The sequence below is a fragment of the Talpa occidentalis genome, unplaced genomic scaffold (genome assembly GCF_014898055.3).
Source record: "Talpa occidentalis isolate TD23 unplaced genomic scaffold, MPIMG_talOcc4v2.1 talOcc4.6, whole genome shotgun sequence".
NCBI classification, from domain to species: Eukaryota; Metazoa; Chordata; class Mammalia; order Eulipotyphla; family Talpidae; genus Talpa; species Talpa occidentalis.
Genome location: NW_023604972.1, coordinates 21,779,632 through 21,797,025, shown reverse-complemented (window position 1 = coordinate 21,797,025; position 17,394 = coordinate 21,779,632). Strand labels below are relative to the sequence as shown.

At 41.4% G+C, this 17,394-nt stretch overlaps 1 protein-coding gene across 1 annotated transcript in view; it reads left to right on the top strand.

Annotated features, from left to right (window-relative positions):
* Nucleotides 1-2,401: 2,401 nt before the first annotated feature.
* Nucleotides 2,402-17,394, top strand: part of UGDH (UDP-glucose 6-dehydrogenase) — a 28,455-nt gene continuing 13,462 nt past the window's right edge. The window contains exons 1-3 of the mRNA XM_037529756.2: nt 2,402-2,700; nt 9,232-9,400; nt 15,904-16,005. Coding sequence (XP_037385653.1) covers nt 2,522-2,700; nt 9,232-9,400; nt 15,904-16,005 — 450 coding nt within the window. The 5' untranslated portion in view covers nt 2,402-2,521. The remainder of the gene's footprint in view (nt 2,701-9,231; nt 9,401-15,903; nt 16,006-17,394) is intronic.

Genomic DNA, 17,394 nt, shown 5'->3' with positions numbered 1-17,394 from the left:
TTGGATCCCTATATGGCCACAGAGCTTACCCACATAGGGCACAGCACACCTCTCCTGTGTCGCCTGCTGCTCCCCGTCGCAGTGTATTTCAGTAAATCTGCCTGTTCTGCTCCCCACTCTGTCTCTGGTGAATCTTCTCATCCCCTACCCAGTTCTATGCAATAAAACAAAACACAACCACCACCACCAAAAAAAAAAAAAAAAAAAAAAAGAACCTGTTTACATCAAGCGGTTCTCAGGACCTATTCACACATTTAAAAGTTGAAGGCCCCCCAAATTTTCCATGTGGATTATACCTAGTGGTATTTATGCCACTAGAAATGAAAACTGATAAATTGTGAAATTATGAATAATACATTCTTTATAATGAACAGGTTCATTACATGTCAGCATAAACAGTATGTTTTAAAGAGAAGTTGCTCCATTTCCAAATAAATTATTAAAAGATTGGTATTGCATTACATTTAGACAAACCTATAATGTATGCATTCAATTTGTATATCACACTGGAGTCTGGAAAACTCCATTATATACTTGCAAAAGAATAAAAGTATTAAAAAGGACACACAACAGTATTACCATGGAAATGTTTTGACCACCTGGGCCCCATGAAAGGTGACTGTCAGAGGTCCCCAGAACATTTTTGAGAATGTCCCAGATCCAATCCAAAGGTACATTCCAGCTCGTACTGATATGATTTAATTTCTGAAATCCTATTGACTATGTTAAAGATTATGATTATCACCAAAATACAAAGAATGTAAATACAAGTAGAAAAGTGTTGAATTCAAAATAAAGGGAATTCGGCGCCTCCCTGATGGCGCAAGGGGTTAAGCACCCCACTATGAAGCAATCCGCAGCTTCTGCAGCTGAGTTCAATCCCTGAGTTCTATACCCGGCTGACAAGGGAGCAACCCACATGGGGCAGCAGACCTCTCCTGACTCACCAGCTGCTCCCCTCAGCAGTGTACTTCAGTCAGTCTGCCTGTTCTGTTCCCTGCTCTGTCTCTGGTGAATCCTCTCATGCCTGCATCTCTGGCCTGTACCCCAGCTCTTGTATGCATAAATACATAAATCTTTAAAAAATTACAAAAAATTAAAAAAACAAAGGGAATCCAATATAGGTAACTTAAATCTATGCATGTGCCCAGTTCAAAAAAAGACACCTCTACTATAGTCACATGCACTGTCATTACTTCATTTATCCCACCAGCCTGTACTTTGGAAGGAGTTGGGACTCGGTCTCTAACATTCAATAGGCGCTAAATATTTGTTGGATGAATGAATTTAACGGTATGGTCTCTTCAACGCCTATCTAGCTGATCACTTTCTATAACTCAGCAAACTGTTTTATCAACATCCAACAGTTTTCCTAAATTGTCATGACCCCGTTAAGAAAACGGTCATCTGGATGGTATTTAAATGCGCCTTTATAAACCACTATTCACTTTCCTTATGACGTACTTAATGATCTTTGACTTCAAGTACAGATTATGTCACCTGATGTAACTATTAATGAGAGTCACAGAAAAGCCATGCCTGTGCGTTTTTTTTTTTTTTTTTAAGGGTTTAAGACGACCTTGCAGTCGGGAAAAACAACTGCCTTTCACATTAAAAACTGGCAGGCATCATTCAACTCTTCCTCATAGGCGGCACTTGTATGTAGCTTTCTCTCTGCTGTTTCATGCACAGACATCCCAGATGCAGGATTGGGCAGAAGTAACCCTGAAGAACATGCCCGGAGGGCGTGGGCACCCCACTTCTGCCAGGGATGGGGCGTGGGCACCCCACTTCTGCCAGGGATGGGGCGTGGGCACCCACTGGTCCAGTCATGACGGAACTCAGCATCCTCCAGACGTGAGGCTGCTTCTTCCCAGAAGCTGTGGGTCAGACAGGATCTGACTAAACCTTGGGCCGCTGGCCCGGAGGGCGCGGTGGACCCAGGGGCCTGGAGGGTGTGGGATGGGAGTAAACCGCGGCCCGATCTGACCTGGAGGGTCCAGGGGTGCAAAGACCGGGCCAGCCCTCCAGGCCGCTGGGGAGGCCGGAAGGGGGCCGGGACCTTCCGGTCCCCTCGGGCCCTGTACACCCGCCGCGCGAGTCGGGCTGACCCCCGCGCACGAAGCCCCACCTCAGCGCCGACTGCCATGAAAACCCGGTCTAGACACCGCAGCTGAGGCCTCGGTCTCCCGCGGAGCCCAGAACCAGGATCCCGGCCCCCGGGGCCCCAGTGGACCCAGCGCGCCCGTAGCTCCGCCCATCGCCGCTCGCGGCAGGGGCGGGGCCGCTGATCTGGCGCTAGCGGATTCGTCCACGCTCGCCGGGGGCGGGGCCTTTCCCGTCTCAGGAGGATTAGCCCCGCCCCATCCGCGAGCCTGGGCCTGGGCCCGCCGGAAATAGGGCCAGACCCCGGGCTTAGCGGGCAGGAGGTGGGTGGGGCAAGGATGCGGCGCCGGCCAGAGTTTGGGAGGGCCTGGCTGCCACGGAGCGAACCCTCCCCCTTCTCGGACTGAAGCCTTAAATGCTGGCTCGGCCCGGGACTCGGGGTGCGGCGCCCTGCAGCCTGAGGGAGGGGCGTGCGGTGCAGGGAGAGCAGGCGGAGCCGGGCGCGGGTGCAGCAGCTGCAGGAGCGCGGCCCAAGCTAGGAGCTGTCCGAGCTATCGGGATAGGAGCGCAGCCGGGCTCGGTGCTTGGAAGTGGGTAAGCGCCTTTACCTGGGCTGGCCCTGCTGCAGGGTCAGGATGCTGCTGGGGTCCCGCAGGATGTGGGGGTGCGCGGCGGAGGTGTGAGCGCTTCTCCCGGTCGCTCCCTGAGCTCGGTCCAGGTCTCCTCTCTCTCCATCCCCGGCTTCTCTTTTGGGCTCTAGGCGGGAGTCGCCTTTGGAATCTGCTGTTCTGGCCATGGGATAACTTGAGCTTTTAATTCTAGACTCTCGGGTCTTCCAACTGCTGCTTTTTCTGCTTTTTCCCACTTTTTGACTTCAAACAAATGAGGTTTCCCCGGCGCCCCAGAAGGCTGAACGTGCACTGAAGGAGTGGTCCTCGGGTTAGGGACCGACCCCATTTTGGTCTCAGAGTCATAGTCTTTTGTTAGTGTTTGGAGTCTGCTCACTTAAGGGCCTGCTGCTTTCCTCACATCATTGACCGCTCTTCTTAAGAAACTAAACCAGAAAACGAAGCCAGAAAGCCCCTTTGAGGGCGGCATCCTACGACATTCCATCCTAACATCTGTATGGACTCTCCTGGAATCCACTGTTGGCCGCCACACCATTTAATTGCTCTATTTCATGTTAGGGCAGGCCTTTCTTGGGTGCTGCAGGAGATCAAGTTTGTGTGAGACCTTAAAATATTTTACCTCCTATAGAAAGGAAGATTATTGAGTAGGATTGAGAATTCTGGCACATAGAAAAGAGAAATTCACTGGTAGGGAGCTATTCACCAGTATACAGAGCAGTAACTGTCCATTGACTAACCTCAAAGACACAGTGAGTCTTTGAGTTTCTTCAGATCCCCTAAGAAATGGAGAACAGTAGTCTGGTCTGTTTCTCAGGGGGCTTCTGGAAATGAAAGAGCTTCTGTCTCCTCTGAGACGTGCCTGTTAATGTCCCTGCAACTAGTTTAAGGTAAATTAGTGGTAGACAACTCTCACAGAAAGAATCTCATTTCTCTTCTATTGCTGAATTCCTTTTTCTGACATAAAACCAATATCTAATAAACATATTCCAATTTTTTTTCCTTGGGTCAGTCATCTGTTAGTATTTAATTTTTGGAAATGATTGAGATGATGGATGAAGTTGATGTATCCAGCTATAAACCTGTTGCCTGAACTACTGGGTGGCTGTGCAGAGTATGCTGAAGAGGGATGGAGAACAGAGGAATTAAATTCAGTTGAGTTTGTAGTAGGAGCTCCCCTATATATGTTAGCCTTCGAGTTTGAAATATTGATGAGAACTCATAAAATTTTAGATGAAGAGTAGTTTTTGAATGGCCTGGTTTATTGTGACTTTCCCAAAGTACAGAAGTAAAAATTTATTTCAAACTGACTCATTGAGTAAGCAAACATTCCTGTTTTCCTGACAGTGGAGAGTTAGGAGTTACATCCAAGTCGAAATATAAAACGGAATCACAAGATATATTTGTCAAGCAAAGTGTAGTACTAACAGTGTATCAATATCTTTCATATTAAAGTTTATTGAGGATTTTATTGAAACTTCTAAGCGACAATTTATTTTGATTTGCACAAATTTTACATCCATTGGGTCATCTACAAACCACATGTAATATGAAATAGAAACATAAAATGAAATATCCCCAAACCCAAGCAGTGCTATAATACAGGTCCGCCTGTTACCAAGAATTTATCTTAGCTGTTATATATAAGGCAAGTCGAATATAGCTTGGCAATCAAGGTGGATAAGAAGTAACTCTGGGGAGACACGCTGAAGGCTGAAGTTCTACTTAGACAAGAGAGAATGATAGGATTCTGGATAATCTGCAAAAATACTATGATCAGCCATCCAAGCCAAGGATATTGATGTAACAGTCTTCATCTAAAAAAGATAGGCCCTTATGGGGAGGTATTCATTCATTTAATATTTATTGAGAGCTCACTGTTCTAGGTGTTGGGTGAGCAGCAATAAGAACTGTTAGTCCAGGGCCTCCCCGGTGGCGCAGCGGTTGAGCGCTGGGTTGCGAAGCTGCCCGCGGCCTCTGCGGCGCCGGTTCGATCCCCGGCTGCTCCCCGGCCTCCGGAGGAGGGTCCCACATGGCGCGCAGACCTCTCCTGCCGCCCGCTGCTCCCCTCAGCAGTGTACTTCGGTCCTTCTGCCTACTCTGCTCCCCGCTCTGGCTCTGGTGAATTCTCTCACCCTCCTGCGCTTCTCACTGTACCCAGTGCATGTATAAACAAAACAAACAAATAATAAATAAATAAAACATGCCTCTATTAAAAAAAAAAAAAAACTGTTAGTCCAGGAGCACTTTATTAACTGTGAACAATTTGAGCCTAAGAGTTGCATCATGGAGACATTCAATCCATGTTTACTATATGAATGTTAGCAGATCCTGTTATGATGGAGATTAATGACATTAGGCTTTCCTAATAGCCACTGGCTGTGGGATTATGTGGTAACACCCAAAGATCCTCTGATCCAAAATATTTGAGAGTCCACTTTTTAGTTATCCTAGAAACTGGTTTTAATTAGAGAGAGAGGCTGTCTAGCTATCCAGTGTGTTACTGTGTGGTAATTCTTCAGGTTCATCATAGTTCAGGACTTGATCATCAACTTTGCATATCTGGAAGGTAGATTTTTTTTTTACCCCATGCACCTGGAGTTAATGAGACTTTGGATATTAATTTGAGGTAATTAAGCTCATCAGAGACTGATGGGTACGCTAAAATGGAATTTTGCTATCACAGTAGAATAATTTTATTCCAGTGACTCTAATACTTGTGTCTCAAATCCAGATCACTCCTTTCTAGTATTATGATTTCTGGGAATCTAAATTCTCAAGCCATAGTGGAATCAGAACAGTCCAGTTTTCAGGGATTATATCATCCCAGCATTGGGAAAGTTTGTTCTTGCCCCACCTCTCTGAAACCAGAGAACTCTTCTGACTTTCAGATTTAGTGTCACTTTTCTCTGAATGGTGCTGAAATTAATACTTTGTCATTCTTGCTCTTAACTCTTTCTTTCCAGGCTCCAGACTGATCATCCCCTTTACTAACACTGCTTTCCTTCAGTGGAGTATGTTAGATTTTAGCTGCATTAATGTCATTGATTCCTATAGTCACTTTCAGCTATGTTACCTTAAATTATTAAAGATATTATTGGTCCATGACATTGTTGGCATGCTTTCCTGAAAGCAGTATTCAAGACCCACTTTCAATTCTTTTCCTCCCTAGGAGACAATTATTACCTTTCCTTAGCATCCACTTCATTGCTAATTAGCTAGCTCCTCACTTATTTGTCCTTACTTTTTAATATATCTTTATTTATTATTTATTCCCTTCTCATCTGGAATGCCCTTCCTCACTTGCCTTTTTTAAAAAATATATCCTATTCATTTTTTTTTTAAGATTTATTTATTTATTTATACAAGCGCTGGGTACAATCAGAAGTGCAGGAGGGTGAAAGAATCCACCAGAGCCAGAGAGGGGAACAGAGCAGGCAGAAGGACTGAAATACACTGCTGAGGTGAGCAGCGGGCGTGGCAGGAGAGGTCTGCGTGCCATGTGGGACCCTCATCAGCGGCCGGGGATCAAACCGGTGCTGCAGAGGCTGCGGGCAGCTTCACAGCCCAGCGCTCAACCGCTGCGCCACCAGGGAGGCCCTATCCTATTCATTCTTTAGGCCAAACTCAGATTCTCCATTTGCCATGCGGTAGATGCTTTCTTATTTCAATGATCTTTCCCTGAGGACTTTTACTCTCATTTTGTCACTTAATTGAGTATACTGCTTTATATAACTTAACCATGTTACCTGCGTGTGACCAGTTCCCTTTCACTTTTTTTTTTTCAAAGATATGTTTATTTATTTATACAAGCAGAAGCGCAGGAGGGTGAGAAAATTCACCAGAGTCAGAGCAGGGAGCAGAGCAGGCAGAAGGACCGAAGTACACTGCTGAGGGGAGTGGAGGGGAGCAGCGGGGGGCAGGAGAGGTCTGTGTGTCATGTGGGACCCACCTCCGGTGGCTGGGGAGCAGCCTGGGATCGAACTCGCGCTGCAGAGACCGCGGGCAGCTTCGCAACCCAGCGCTCAATCACTGTGCCACCGGGGAGGCCCCCATAGTAGACTCTTAAATAGGAATATTAATTTTTCATGAAGGAGAAGAGGGGAAGAAGTGTGTAGCAAGTGTGAACAATTTTTTGAAGCCAAATGCCGAGTTTTTGTGCTTCGAGATGCGGACAGTGATGCACTTGAGCTCAACTGTCCCTCCCATAACTGGGACCTTTTGGGGAAAACAGTCCCCTAAGCCACTTGGCAATTCCAATGCGGTCTTTTCCTCCCCTGCTTTTCCCGTTCTCCTTGTGTGTGCAGCACCTGATGCCTAGCGAGTGATAAAGGGCAGAACTGAAAATTAGAGAATGAAAAAAGACAACATGCATGGTTGTCAAAATTAAATTTTACTAAGCTATTAGTTTATGCTGAGCTGAATATTGGAATTCACAAAATTTAGTAGGAATATCATGTTTTTATGGCTTCACAAGTGATAATAGGGAGTTATTAGCCCACTTACTTAGGTCTTTAAGGAGAGAATCTACCACATGTAGCATGGCTTTAATATTTCCTGGCAAGTACATCCATACAATGGAATACAGTTAACTGTTAAAAAAAAAAAAAAAAAAGAGGCTTGGTTTTCAGAGTGGATTAACTGAAAAATGTCAGTTGGTGGTGGTGTATATGGTATTTTGCCTCCTGAATGGATTGTTACAATATATATATTACATGTATTTACTTGTGCAAAACAATACTGGGAGGCTACACAGGGAACTAATAAAGGGGTTGCTTGTGAAAGCAGTGAAGAGGCTAGTAGGGTTGGGGTAGATATTCTTGAATTCTTGAATACCTTGTTATACAGATTTAATTTTTGAACCATATGTATGTATTACATATTTAAAACTAAAAATAAAAAATTTCCTTTGCATGTATAGTACTAGAAATGTTGCTTTCTTTCATAGAATCATTAGATTCTAACTTCTGTACATTGTTACTGTTTTACTAAAATTCTGTTTTTGTTTTGAAAAAGTCATTAGAGATCAGACTGATAGGAATTTATATCTACCGTTCATGACTACTAAAAGATTGATTTCTAAGTCATTTTAATTTTGTGTTAATGCAGGCCAGGATTTGTATATAGCTTGGTCAGTTCATTCTCTTGCAGTAGGAAGTCTACCCAGAAAACCACTGTAAATTAGATACTCTTTGATTAACACAGGTTCAGATCTAAGAGAATTGTATCATCTTCATTATGGGCTTTGTATCTTTTTATATAGTAGTGATAGATTTACCAGACATAGTAAATAGATCAGCCTTCCAGAATACCTAATCCATGCTCTAATCCATGCTCTGGAGTATATTAACAAATTATTAAACTCTCTTATTACCTTTTTGTCCCCCCCCCCCGTTTTGAATCCATAAGTGGGTTAGAGTTGATGATGCCTGAGGACTTGGCAAAGACTAAAATTTTAAGACTGATCAGTTTCACAGTTCTTTTTCTCATTATAATGAACAAACTGACATTGTTATTATGCAGTCCCTTGTTATTTTCATTAGAGTGTGTTCATCTCTTGACTTTTGAAAAATCTATCAAAATTTCTGTAACAGCTTTGGTAACTGCAGAAATTACTTTCCCTTAACTATCTCATAGTTTCTGACTGCAGTTGAAATAGAGTTTAAAATCATTACCAACTACCTAAAAATAAACTGCTAAAGGCAAATTGTACAGGGAGTATAATTTAGAGGCCATTTTTGGACTATGGAACTAATCTTAGTATCTATCGTGTTAGTCTAAGCCTGTTGTCACACTGGTTTTTGTACATCAGCATTTATTTAAACAAGTGCACTGATCTGTTTACCTTTGAACTTTCAAAGTTCAAATTTGCTGGTGTATTAGAGACATAAATAAGGCTTTATTTCGTTTCTTGATTTTCTAGATATGATGTCATTATAATCTTTGTGGTCTTCTTCAATTATACTAGTTATTATAATGTCCTCTCCCACCATGTCCTCCCCCCAACTCCCATGTTTTATGCTAGTGTAGCTGAGAACAGGCTAGATCAGCTAATTGGGATGCTAATTTTTTCAGCACTATTTTCTTAATTCTTTTATATATATATATATTTTAAAGATTTTATTTATTTTTGCATAGAACTAAGGTGCAGGCCAGAGGTGCAGGGGGTGAGAGGATTCACCAGAGACAGAGTGGGGAACAGAACAGGTGGATCTACTGAAATACACTGCTGAAGGGAGCAGCAGGCTAGCCAGGAGAGGTCTGCTGAGTCATATGTGGGTTAGCTCCCTGACCAGGGATCAAACTCAGGTCATCACAGTGATAGTGCTGTGACTTAACCCCCAGGCCACCAGACAGGCCCCTATTTTCATAATTCTTAATGATTATGAATGTAGGAAATCTTTCCCAGTATCTGGACAGTTTTCATAAAGTGTGATGAATGTGCAGTGTGATTTCTTTATATTTTCTGTTTACAGTAGTCTTGCTGTTTGCCTTTTAGTACCATCATGTTTGAAATTAAGAAGATCTGTTGCATCGGTGCTGGCTATGTTGGAGGACCCACATGTAGTGTCATTGCTCATATGTGCCCTGAAATCAGGGTAACAGTTGTTGATGTCAATGAATCAAGAATCAATGCATGGAACTCTCCTACACTTCCTATTTATGAGGTAAACTATATCAAACAGCCCTTTGTTCTTATGTTGTTTTCGTTGAATAATTTACTATTAGTATAAAAATAAATGACTGTAACTGATAAGAAACTATCTGGAAAAATCTATATATGTTATGTATTATGGACGTTGTAATTACAATTATTTCAGGTATGGCCAGGGAAAATAACTGGAAAGAAATATATTAAAATATTAATAGTGATTTTATTAATGCAGTGAGTTTGTGGGTAATTTTTTTCTCTCTTTTTAAAATTTTGTCTACTAGTATAGTTACCATATTATATAGTAAAATTAAAAAGTGGTATTATTAAAATTAAATAAAACTGGATGGTTATAATTTTGTGTAAGTATATTACATTTTTTGGCTATTATACTTCCAAGAACCTTGGGTTGAGAAATGATGTCTTTCATATTTAGTGATTAATATCACAAATTTGTTTAATTAGAATTTCAAAATTTCTGTGAATTTAGAGAACTTATAGTTAGGAAAATATCTTCTCACTTTTGTTAAGCTATTTGTGTCCCCTTTTTATTGTTTCACTATAACATGAATTAATGATATACCTTTGAAGGCCAACAGAGAAGCACTGAAAAAGTGATGGTAGCATTTTTTTTTAAGATTTATTTATGCATACAAGAACTAGGGTACAGGCCAGATGTGCGGGAGGATGAAAGGATTCACCAGAGACAGAGCAGGGAACAGAACAGGCAGACTGACGAAATACACTGCTGGGGGAGCAGCGGGCGAGACAGGAGAGGTCTGCTGGCCATGTGGGTTGCACTGAGGCCGAGGGATCGAACCGGCACTTCAGAGGCTGCAGACAGCTTCACAGCACTGCGCTCAACTGCCTGTGCCACCTGGTAGCATTTTCCATCCAACATTAATATATTCTATTTTTTCCCCAAGAAATCTTAGTTATTTATAAGACACTTAACAGCTCTAGTGTTTAGGTATGTTAAATCTCTGGAAGGGAAGTCTCAACCCAGTTTATTTTATTTTATTTTTTTTAATAAATCTTTTTTTTTTATAGGCATGTTTTTATTTATTTATTTATTTGTTTGTTTTGTTTGTTTGTTTATACATGCACTGGGTACAGTCAGAAGCGCGGGAGGGTGAGAGAATTCACCAGAGCCAGAGCGGGGAGCAGAGCAGGCAGAAGGACCGAAGTACACTGCTGAGGGGAGCAGCGGGCGGCAGGAGAGGTCTGCGCGCCATGTGGGACCCTCCTCCGGTGGCCGAGGAGCAGCCGGGGATCGAACCGGTGCCACAGAGGCCGCGGGCAGCTTCGCAACCCAGCGCTCAACCGCTGCGCCACCGGGGAGGCCCTCAACCCAGTTTAATCTGTGAGATGTATCTAACTGATATTTATAGTCACATGAAATATAGAAATCTATGAAAAAGTACCCATAGAGTAATAACCACCCAACATCATGGATTTACTCCTTATCTGGAACAGGTTGAGGATAAAAGAAAACACGTCAGTGTAGGTAGTAACTTGTTTGTTTTACCTTTGCTTCTGCAGATGACATGCCCATGCTAGTTCTTTAAATACTTCAGTTATAATTACTATAACATTTGATTTTGGGGAATTTTATTTATTTATTTAAGATTTGTTTATTTATGCATACAAGAGCTGGGGTGCAGGCCAGAGATGCAGGAGGATGAGAGGATTCACCAGAGACAGAGTGGAGAGCAGAACAGCAGACTGGCTTAAATACACTGCTGAGGGGAGCAGCAGGCGAGACAGGAGACGTCTGCTGCGCCATGTGGGTTTCTCCTTGGCCAGCGGGGGGATGGAACTTGTGCTGCAGAGGCTGCGATTGCTTCATAGTGTGGTGCTTAACCCCTTGCGCCACAAGGGAGGCCCTTGGGGAATTTCAAAAAACATTTTGGAAAGGTGACATGATAAAGAGTTTTAAATTCTGATATCCATTAAGGGCAGTAAGTCATTCAAACCCTGTAAGCCGTATTTATAGCCTACCATTGAGTGATTAATTCTGGCAGCAGTATACTTTAGTCTTCAAAAACAGAGGCGCACCCCTCCAAATGACTAAAATTATCACTGCTGGCAGTATCAAGTATTGACAAGGATTTAGAGCAATTGGAATTTTATACACTGCTGACCAGAATGTAAGTTGGTACAACTGCTTGGCAATATCTAATATTGAAAATATGTAAAATCCACATGTGGGCAAACTAATCTGATGATAGAATTCACTATGATGGGGCCTCCCTGGTGGCGCAGCTGGTTGTGGAGCGTTGTGGAGCTATCCTATTCCCGGCCGGCCAGGGAGCTACCCACATGGCGTGGCAGACCTCTCCTGCCTCGTCACTGCTCCCCTCAGCAGTGTATTTCAGTCAGTCTGCCTGTTCTGGTCCCCACTCTGTCTCTGGTGAATTCTCTCATCCTCCTGTGGCTCTGGCCTGTACCCCAGTGCTTGTATAAATAAATAAATCTTTAAAAAAAATGTTTGAAAAAAAGAATTCACTATGATGGTAATTTGATTGGAGGTAGTGACTAGGAGAAGGCATAGTGCAGGCTCTGATTAACTGCTAATGTTCTAATTCTTTTTTTTTTATAGAGGCATGTTTTAATTTTATTTATTTATTTGTTTGTTTGTTTGTTTGTTTGTTTATACATGCATTGGGTACAGTCAGAAGCGCGGGAGGGTGAGAGAATTCACCAGAGCCAGAGAGGGGAGCAGAGCAGGCAGAAGGACCGAAGTACACTGCTGAGGGGAGCAGCGGGCGGCAGGAGAGGTCTGCGCGCCATGTGGGACCCTCCTCCAGTGGCCGGGGAGCAGCCGGGGATCGAACCGGCGCCGCAGAGGCCGCGGGCAGCTTCGCAACCCAGCGCTCAACCGCTGCGCCACTGGGGAGGCCCCTAATGTTCTAATTCTTTTTTTTTTTTTTAAAGAGGCATGTGTTTTTTTATTTATTTATTCGTTTGTTTTGTTTATACATGCACTGGGTACAGTCAGAAGTGCAGGAGGGTGAGAGAATTCACCAGAGCCAGAGCAGGGAGCAGAGCAGGCAGAAGGACCGAAGTACACTGCTGAGGGGAGCAGCGGGCGGCAGGAGAGGTCTGCGCGCCATGTGGGACCCTCATCCGGTGGCCGGGGAGCAGCTGGGGATCGATCGAACCGGCACCTCAGAGGCTGAGGGCAGCTTCCCAACCCAGCGCTCAACCGCTGCGCCACCGGGGAGGCCCTAATGTTCTAATTCTTGATAGGGATAGTGGTTACCCAAGTATGTTCACTTCTAAAAATTGAGCTACACACTTTTCTATCCTAATGTATATGCATTTTTCTGTACTTTAGTTTTACTTCAATAAAAATTTTGTTTAGAAACAAAAAAACAAAGGATATTCTGAAGTACAAAAAAAGAAAGCTGTCTAGAATATATTGGAATTAGACATTTTTCCTGGAGAAAACAAAAATCACTTGACAAGATATGTTCCCTGGCCATATTTTTATCCAGTCAGGTTCCAATTTGAAATCTGAAACTCTTCTTCCAAACACTTCAGTGCTTTAAATTTAAAACCGTGTGTTCTACATTAACACTGAATCTACTTGGGATATATTGTTAGCTTAAGAGGATTAAAATCTAAAATAACTTCTTTTCCATATCTTATTTTTTCTCAATAACCTACCTTTTATAAACAAAGAGACAGAAGTGTTTCTATTGTTTCACACTTTATTTCACAAATAAGTTTTTCTTCTTTAAATCTCTTTAAATGTTTGAACAAAAGAGGTTTGAAAATCTATCTAGCACTGTGCCCATTAGGAGCAATGTCACAGATCTCAGAACACTGAAATTACATAATTGCATTGGTTTTATTTAATGGTTATATTTGGTCTTTAAAGTTTTCTTTTATCTCATCTTTAATGTGTATATGCCAGAAAGTTAGATGATGATAACACGTAGCTGTTTTAGTTCCTCATTATTTAGTGTAGCTTACAAAGGGAATGGAATCTTTTTATAAAACCCAACTGACTTTGGAGTTAAAAAAAGATGACATTGCTATTTAAAATTCTAGAAGGAATCTTTTTAGCAGGTAGAGTGATTTTTCTTTTAGCTAGTGACAAACTTTAGGATTCTGAATTTCATGTCTTTCTTAGTTGTTAAGGATACTTGCTCAAGAAATTTGTAAATGGGGGCCTTCCTGGTCACACAGGGGGTTAAGACGCGACCTATAAAGCTGTCCATAGCCACTGCAGCATGAGTTCAGTCTCCCGCCAGGGAGCTGACCCACATGGTACAGCAGAACTCTCCTGTCTCACCTGCTGCTCCCCTCAGTAGTGCATTTCAATAGATCTGCCTGTTCTGCTCCTTACTCTATCTTTGGTGAATCCTCTCAACGCCCCCTCCCTATCTCACCCCCACATCTCTGACCTACAGCCCGGTTCTTGTATGCATAAATAAATAAATCTTTTTAAAAAATCTATGGCATAGATTTTTCATTGTAAATACCACATTTTCATGTCAGGAAGCCCTTATTGGGGACTATTTAAGTCGTGGCCACTGATAGAGAAATGATAACTGATATGAAATTATAATATTTAACATATTCTTTTCAGTATTCAGCCTCCTTAATTAGAGATTAATTAGAGATTTAGTTAGAAGGAAATGTGATAGGATGTGATTATTAATTATGTAAGAAGGATGAAGGAGATGAAGTAATCTGGAATGATATCCATGTTTCTGGCTTATATGACTGGGTACATAATTTGTGTGCACAATTTGTGCCATTAAGTGAGATCATGAGTTACTAACACAGTGATCAGTATGTGAGTAAGCCATCAACTATGCCAAGTACAGGAGAAACAAGGACTGAGTCATATTCATTACATTTGGTAATATGAGGGCTATTGTAACTTTTGTAAGAACAATTATAAATGGTAGAAGATTGAGGAAGAAAGTGAGTGTATAAAAGGAGCAAGACTTATGTTTAATTTAGAGAAAGTAAAGGGGGTAGTCACTGGGGAGGGCCACAGGTAGAAACAGTGATTTTATATTTTTTTCTATGGTTGTTAAAAAAATAGAGCATGCTAAATACTTCAGGTAAACAGGGAAAGAAATTATAAAGTGCAAGAAGAAAGTGTATATTTGGGGCCTCTCTGGTGGCTCAAGGGGTTGAGTCTCAGCACTATGAAGATATCCACAACCACTGTAGCACTAGTTCTATCCCCAGCCAAGTAGGTGACCCATGTGGCTCAGCAGACCTCTCCTGTCTCGCCTGCTGCTTCCCTCAGCAGTGTATTTCAGTGCATCTGCCTGTTCTGCTCCCCACTTTGTCTCTGGTGAATTCTCTTACCTCCTTTACCTCCAGCCTGCACCCCAGCTCTTGTATGCATAAATAAATAAATCTTAAAAAAAAAAAGAAAGGGTATATTTGATAGTCTAAGGTCTAGAAAGAACAAAATCATGAAGAGTTGAGATATATATATCTATATATATCTATATATATATATAGATATATATAGATATATATATAATGGTTTCTGGTCTTACATCCAAGTTTTTTATTCATTTTTAATTAATTTTTGTATATTAAATAGTATTCTAGTTTCATTCTTTTGCATGTGGTCATCTAATTTTCCCATCACCAGTTAGAGAAGAGACTTTCCTTTTTTCATTGTATGTTCTTGACTCCTTTGTCATAAATTAACTGATCATATAAGGAGTTTATATCTGGACACTCAATTCTATTCCATTCATCTTAGTGTCCATTTTTAGTCCAAATCCATACCATTTTGATTATTATTGCTTTGTAGTATAATTTGAAGTTTAGAAAACTAGTGCCTTTGTTCTTCCTTTTTCTCTGAATTACTTTGGCTAGTCAGGGTATTTGTGGTTCCATATAAACTTTAGCAATGTTTGCTCTGTTTCCTTGGAGAAAACTATTGAAATTTTGATAGAGATTGTATTAAATCTGTATATTTCTTTGGGTAAGATGACCACTTTAATGATAAGAAAATAGTAATGACTGATTTAGAAAAAATACTCTATAGAGATTAATTATTGACTATTTCACTATCACTTGTATGTCTGAATTCTTTGGAGTAAAAACCTGCATTCACAATGATAATGCAAAATCAAATGTTTGCTTGAAATTACAGAAGACCTTGAATTTTCTGATAATTGTGTTGATACTAGAGTTAATACTTATCAAGGTGGCATGTAGTAAGCAATGACACAGCATTAAAATGAGTTTCTGATACAGTATTGTAAACCAGTGTTACCAGAATAACAACAAAAATGTGTTGCTGTTTCAGTTATGGCAATTAAAGTAAGTTTGGTTTATTTAGAAATGTTACATAATGTACACTTAATGGTCTTTGGAAAATGACCTTTGAATTTTCTACAGAAGTGTTATTTAAGAGCAAGTCTAGACCTTTAAATTATAATATAATCTTCCCCCTTAACAAATATAAGTCTATATTGCTGAGTTTTTATTTCACATGACTGGCATGTACAACTCCTTTTTGCTTTTTAGCCAGGACTAAAAGAAGTGGTAGAATCCTGCCGAGGAAAAAACTTATTTTTTTCTACCAATATTGATGATGCCATTAAAGAAGCTGACCTTGTGTTTATTTCTGTAAGTACTTTCCTTTGTTGTGTGAATGTTAATATATTCTTATCTATATGGAAGTTTCATTATATTTTAATAGTAAACCTATTGATATTAAACTATAGCATTGCTTAGCAGAGAGTTGTCCAGTTGAATTTTGGTTGTCAATAAACTTTGTCTAACACGTTACCAAATCCTAGAATCATCTGGTAAAATATGTCATTTCAGGTCATTGAACAAATACATTCAGAGAAAGTTCTAGTCTGAGATCTAGAATTAGGAAGTGCTGGTAATGTGGGCACAAGTGGTTATAGTATATCTTTGTTTCATTATTTATTGTTTCCACTAGTTGATAGAGGTAAAGAGAATAAGTTTGTAAATTTATAGGCATCTCCTATATAGGAATTATGAATTGTATATGAATTCCATATATGACTTCATATTCCAAGTCATTTCAAGTTAGTTGTTGGATCTTCTCATAAGTTGGTTAGGTTATCAGGCTTGACCACAGACACCATTAGCTTATAATATGACTGAACTGTTGCACCTGTGTAATGAAAATATGGAACCAGCATTTGGGACTAAACTCTGGTAATCCCATATTTGAACCAACATAACTTATTTCTTGCTTTCCCCATCACCATCTATTATAATAGGGACCTCCCTAGTGGTGCAGGAGTTATGGTGGCGCAGGGGTTAAAGTCTCAGTGCTATGAAGCTATCTCCAGTGGCATGAGTTCAATCCCCAGCCAGGGAGCTGACCCACCTGGCGCAGCAGACCTCTCCTGTCTTGCCCGCTGCTCCCCTCAGCAGTGTATTTCAGTAGATCCACCTATTCTGCTCCCCACTCTCTCTGGTAAATCCTTTTATCCCCGCTCCCCCACACCTCTGGCCTACACCCCAGTTCTTGCATGCATAAATAAATAAAATAAATCTTAAAAAAAATTTCTTTTTTTAAAAAAGATTTATTTATTTATGCATACAAGAGCTGGGGTATAGGCCAGAGGTATGGGGGGGTGAGAGGATTCACCAGAGACAGAGTGGGGAACAGAACAGGCAAACTAACTGAAACACACTGCTGAGGGGAGCAGTGAGCAAGGCAGGAGAGGTCTGCTGTACCATGTGGGTTGCTCCCTGGCTGGCCGGGGATCGAACTCGCGCTGCAGAGGCTGCAGACTGCCCCACAGCGCTGTGCCCAACCCCCTGTGCCACCAGGGAGGCCCAAAAATAAATATTTTGTGCGACAATGTAGTGTTGCCAGTTGGTGACTGAGCTAGGTGGCTTATATGACTCAAGACCTTTAGGGCCTTATGGAATAAAGAGAAGGTCTCATGAGGTAAAGAAAAGAAGCACAGAGTAAATAGAGAGTAGATGCTGTTGAATTGAATATACATGTTATTAAGGATTGCAGATTGT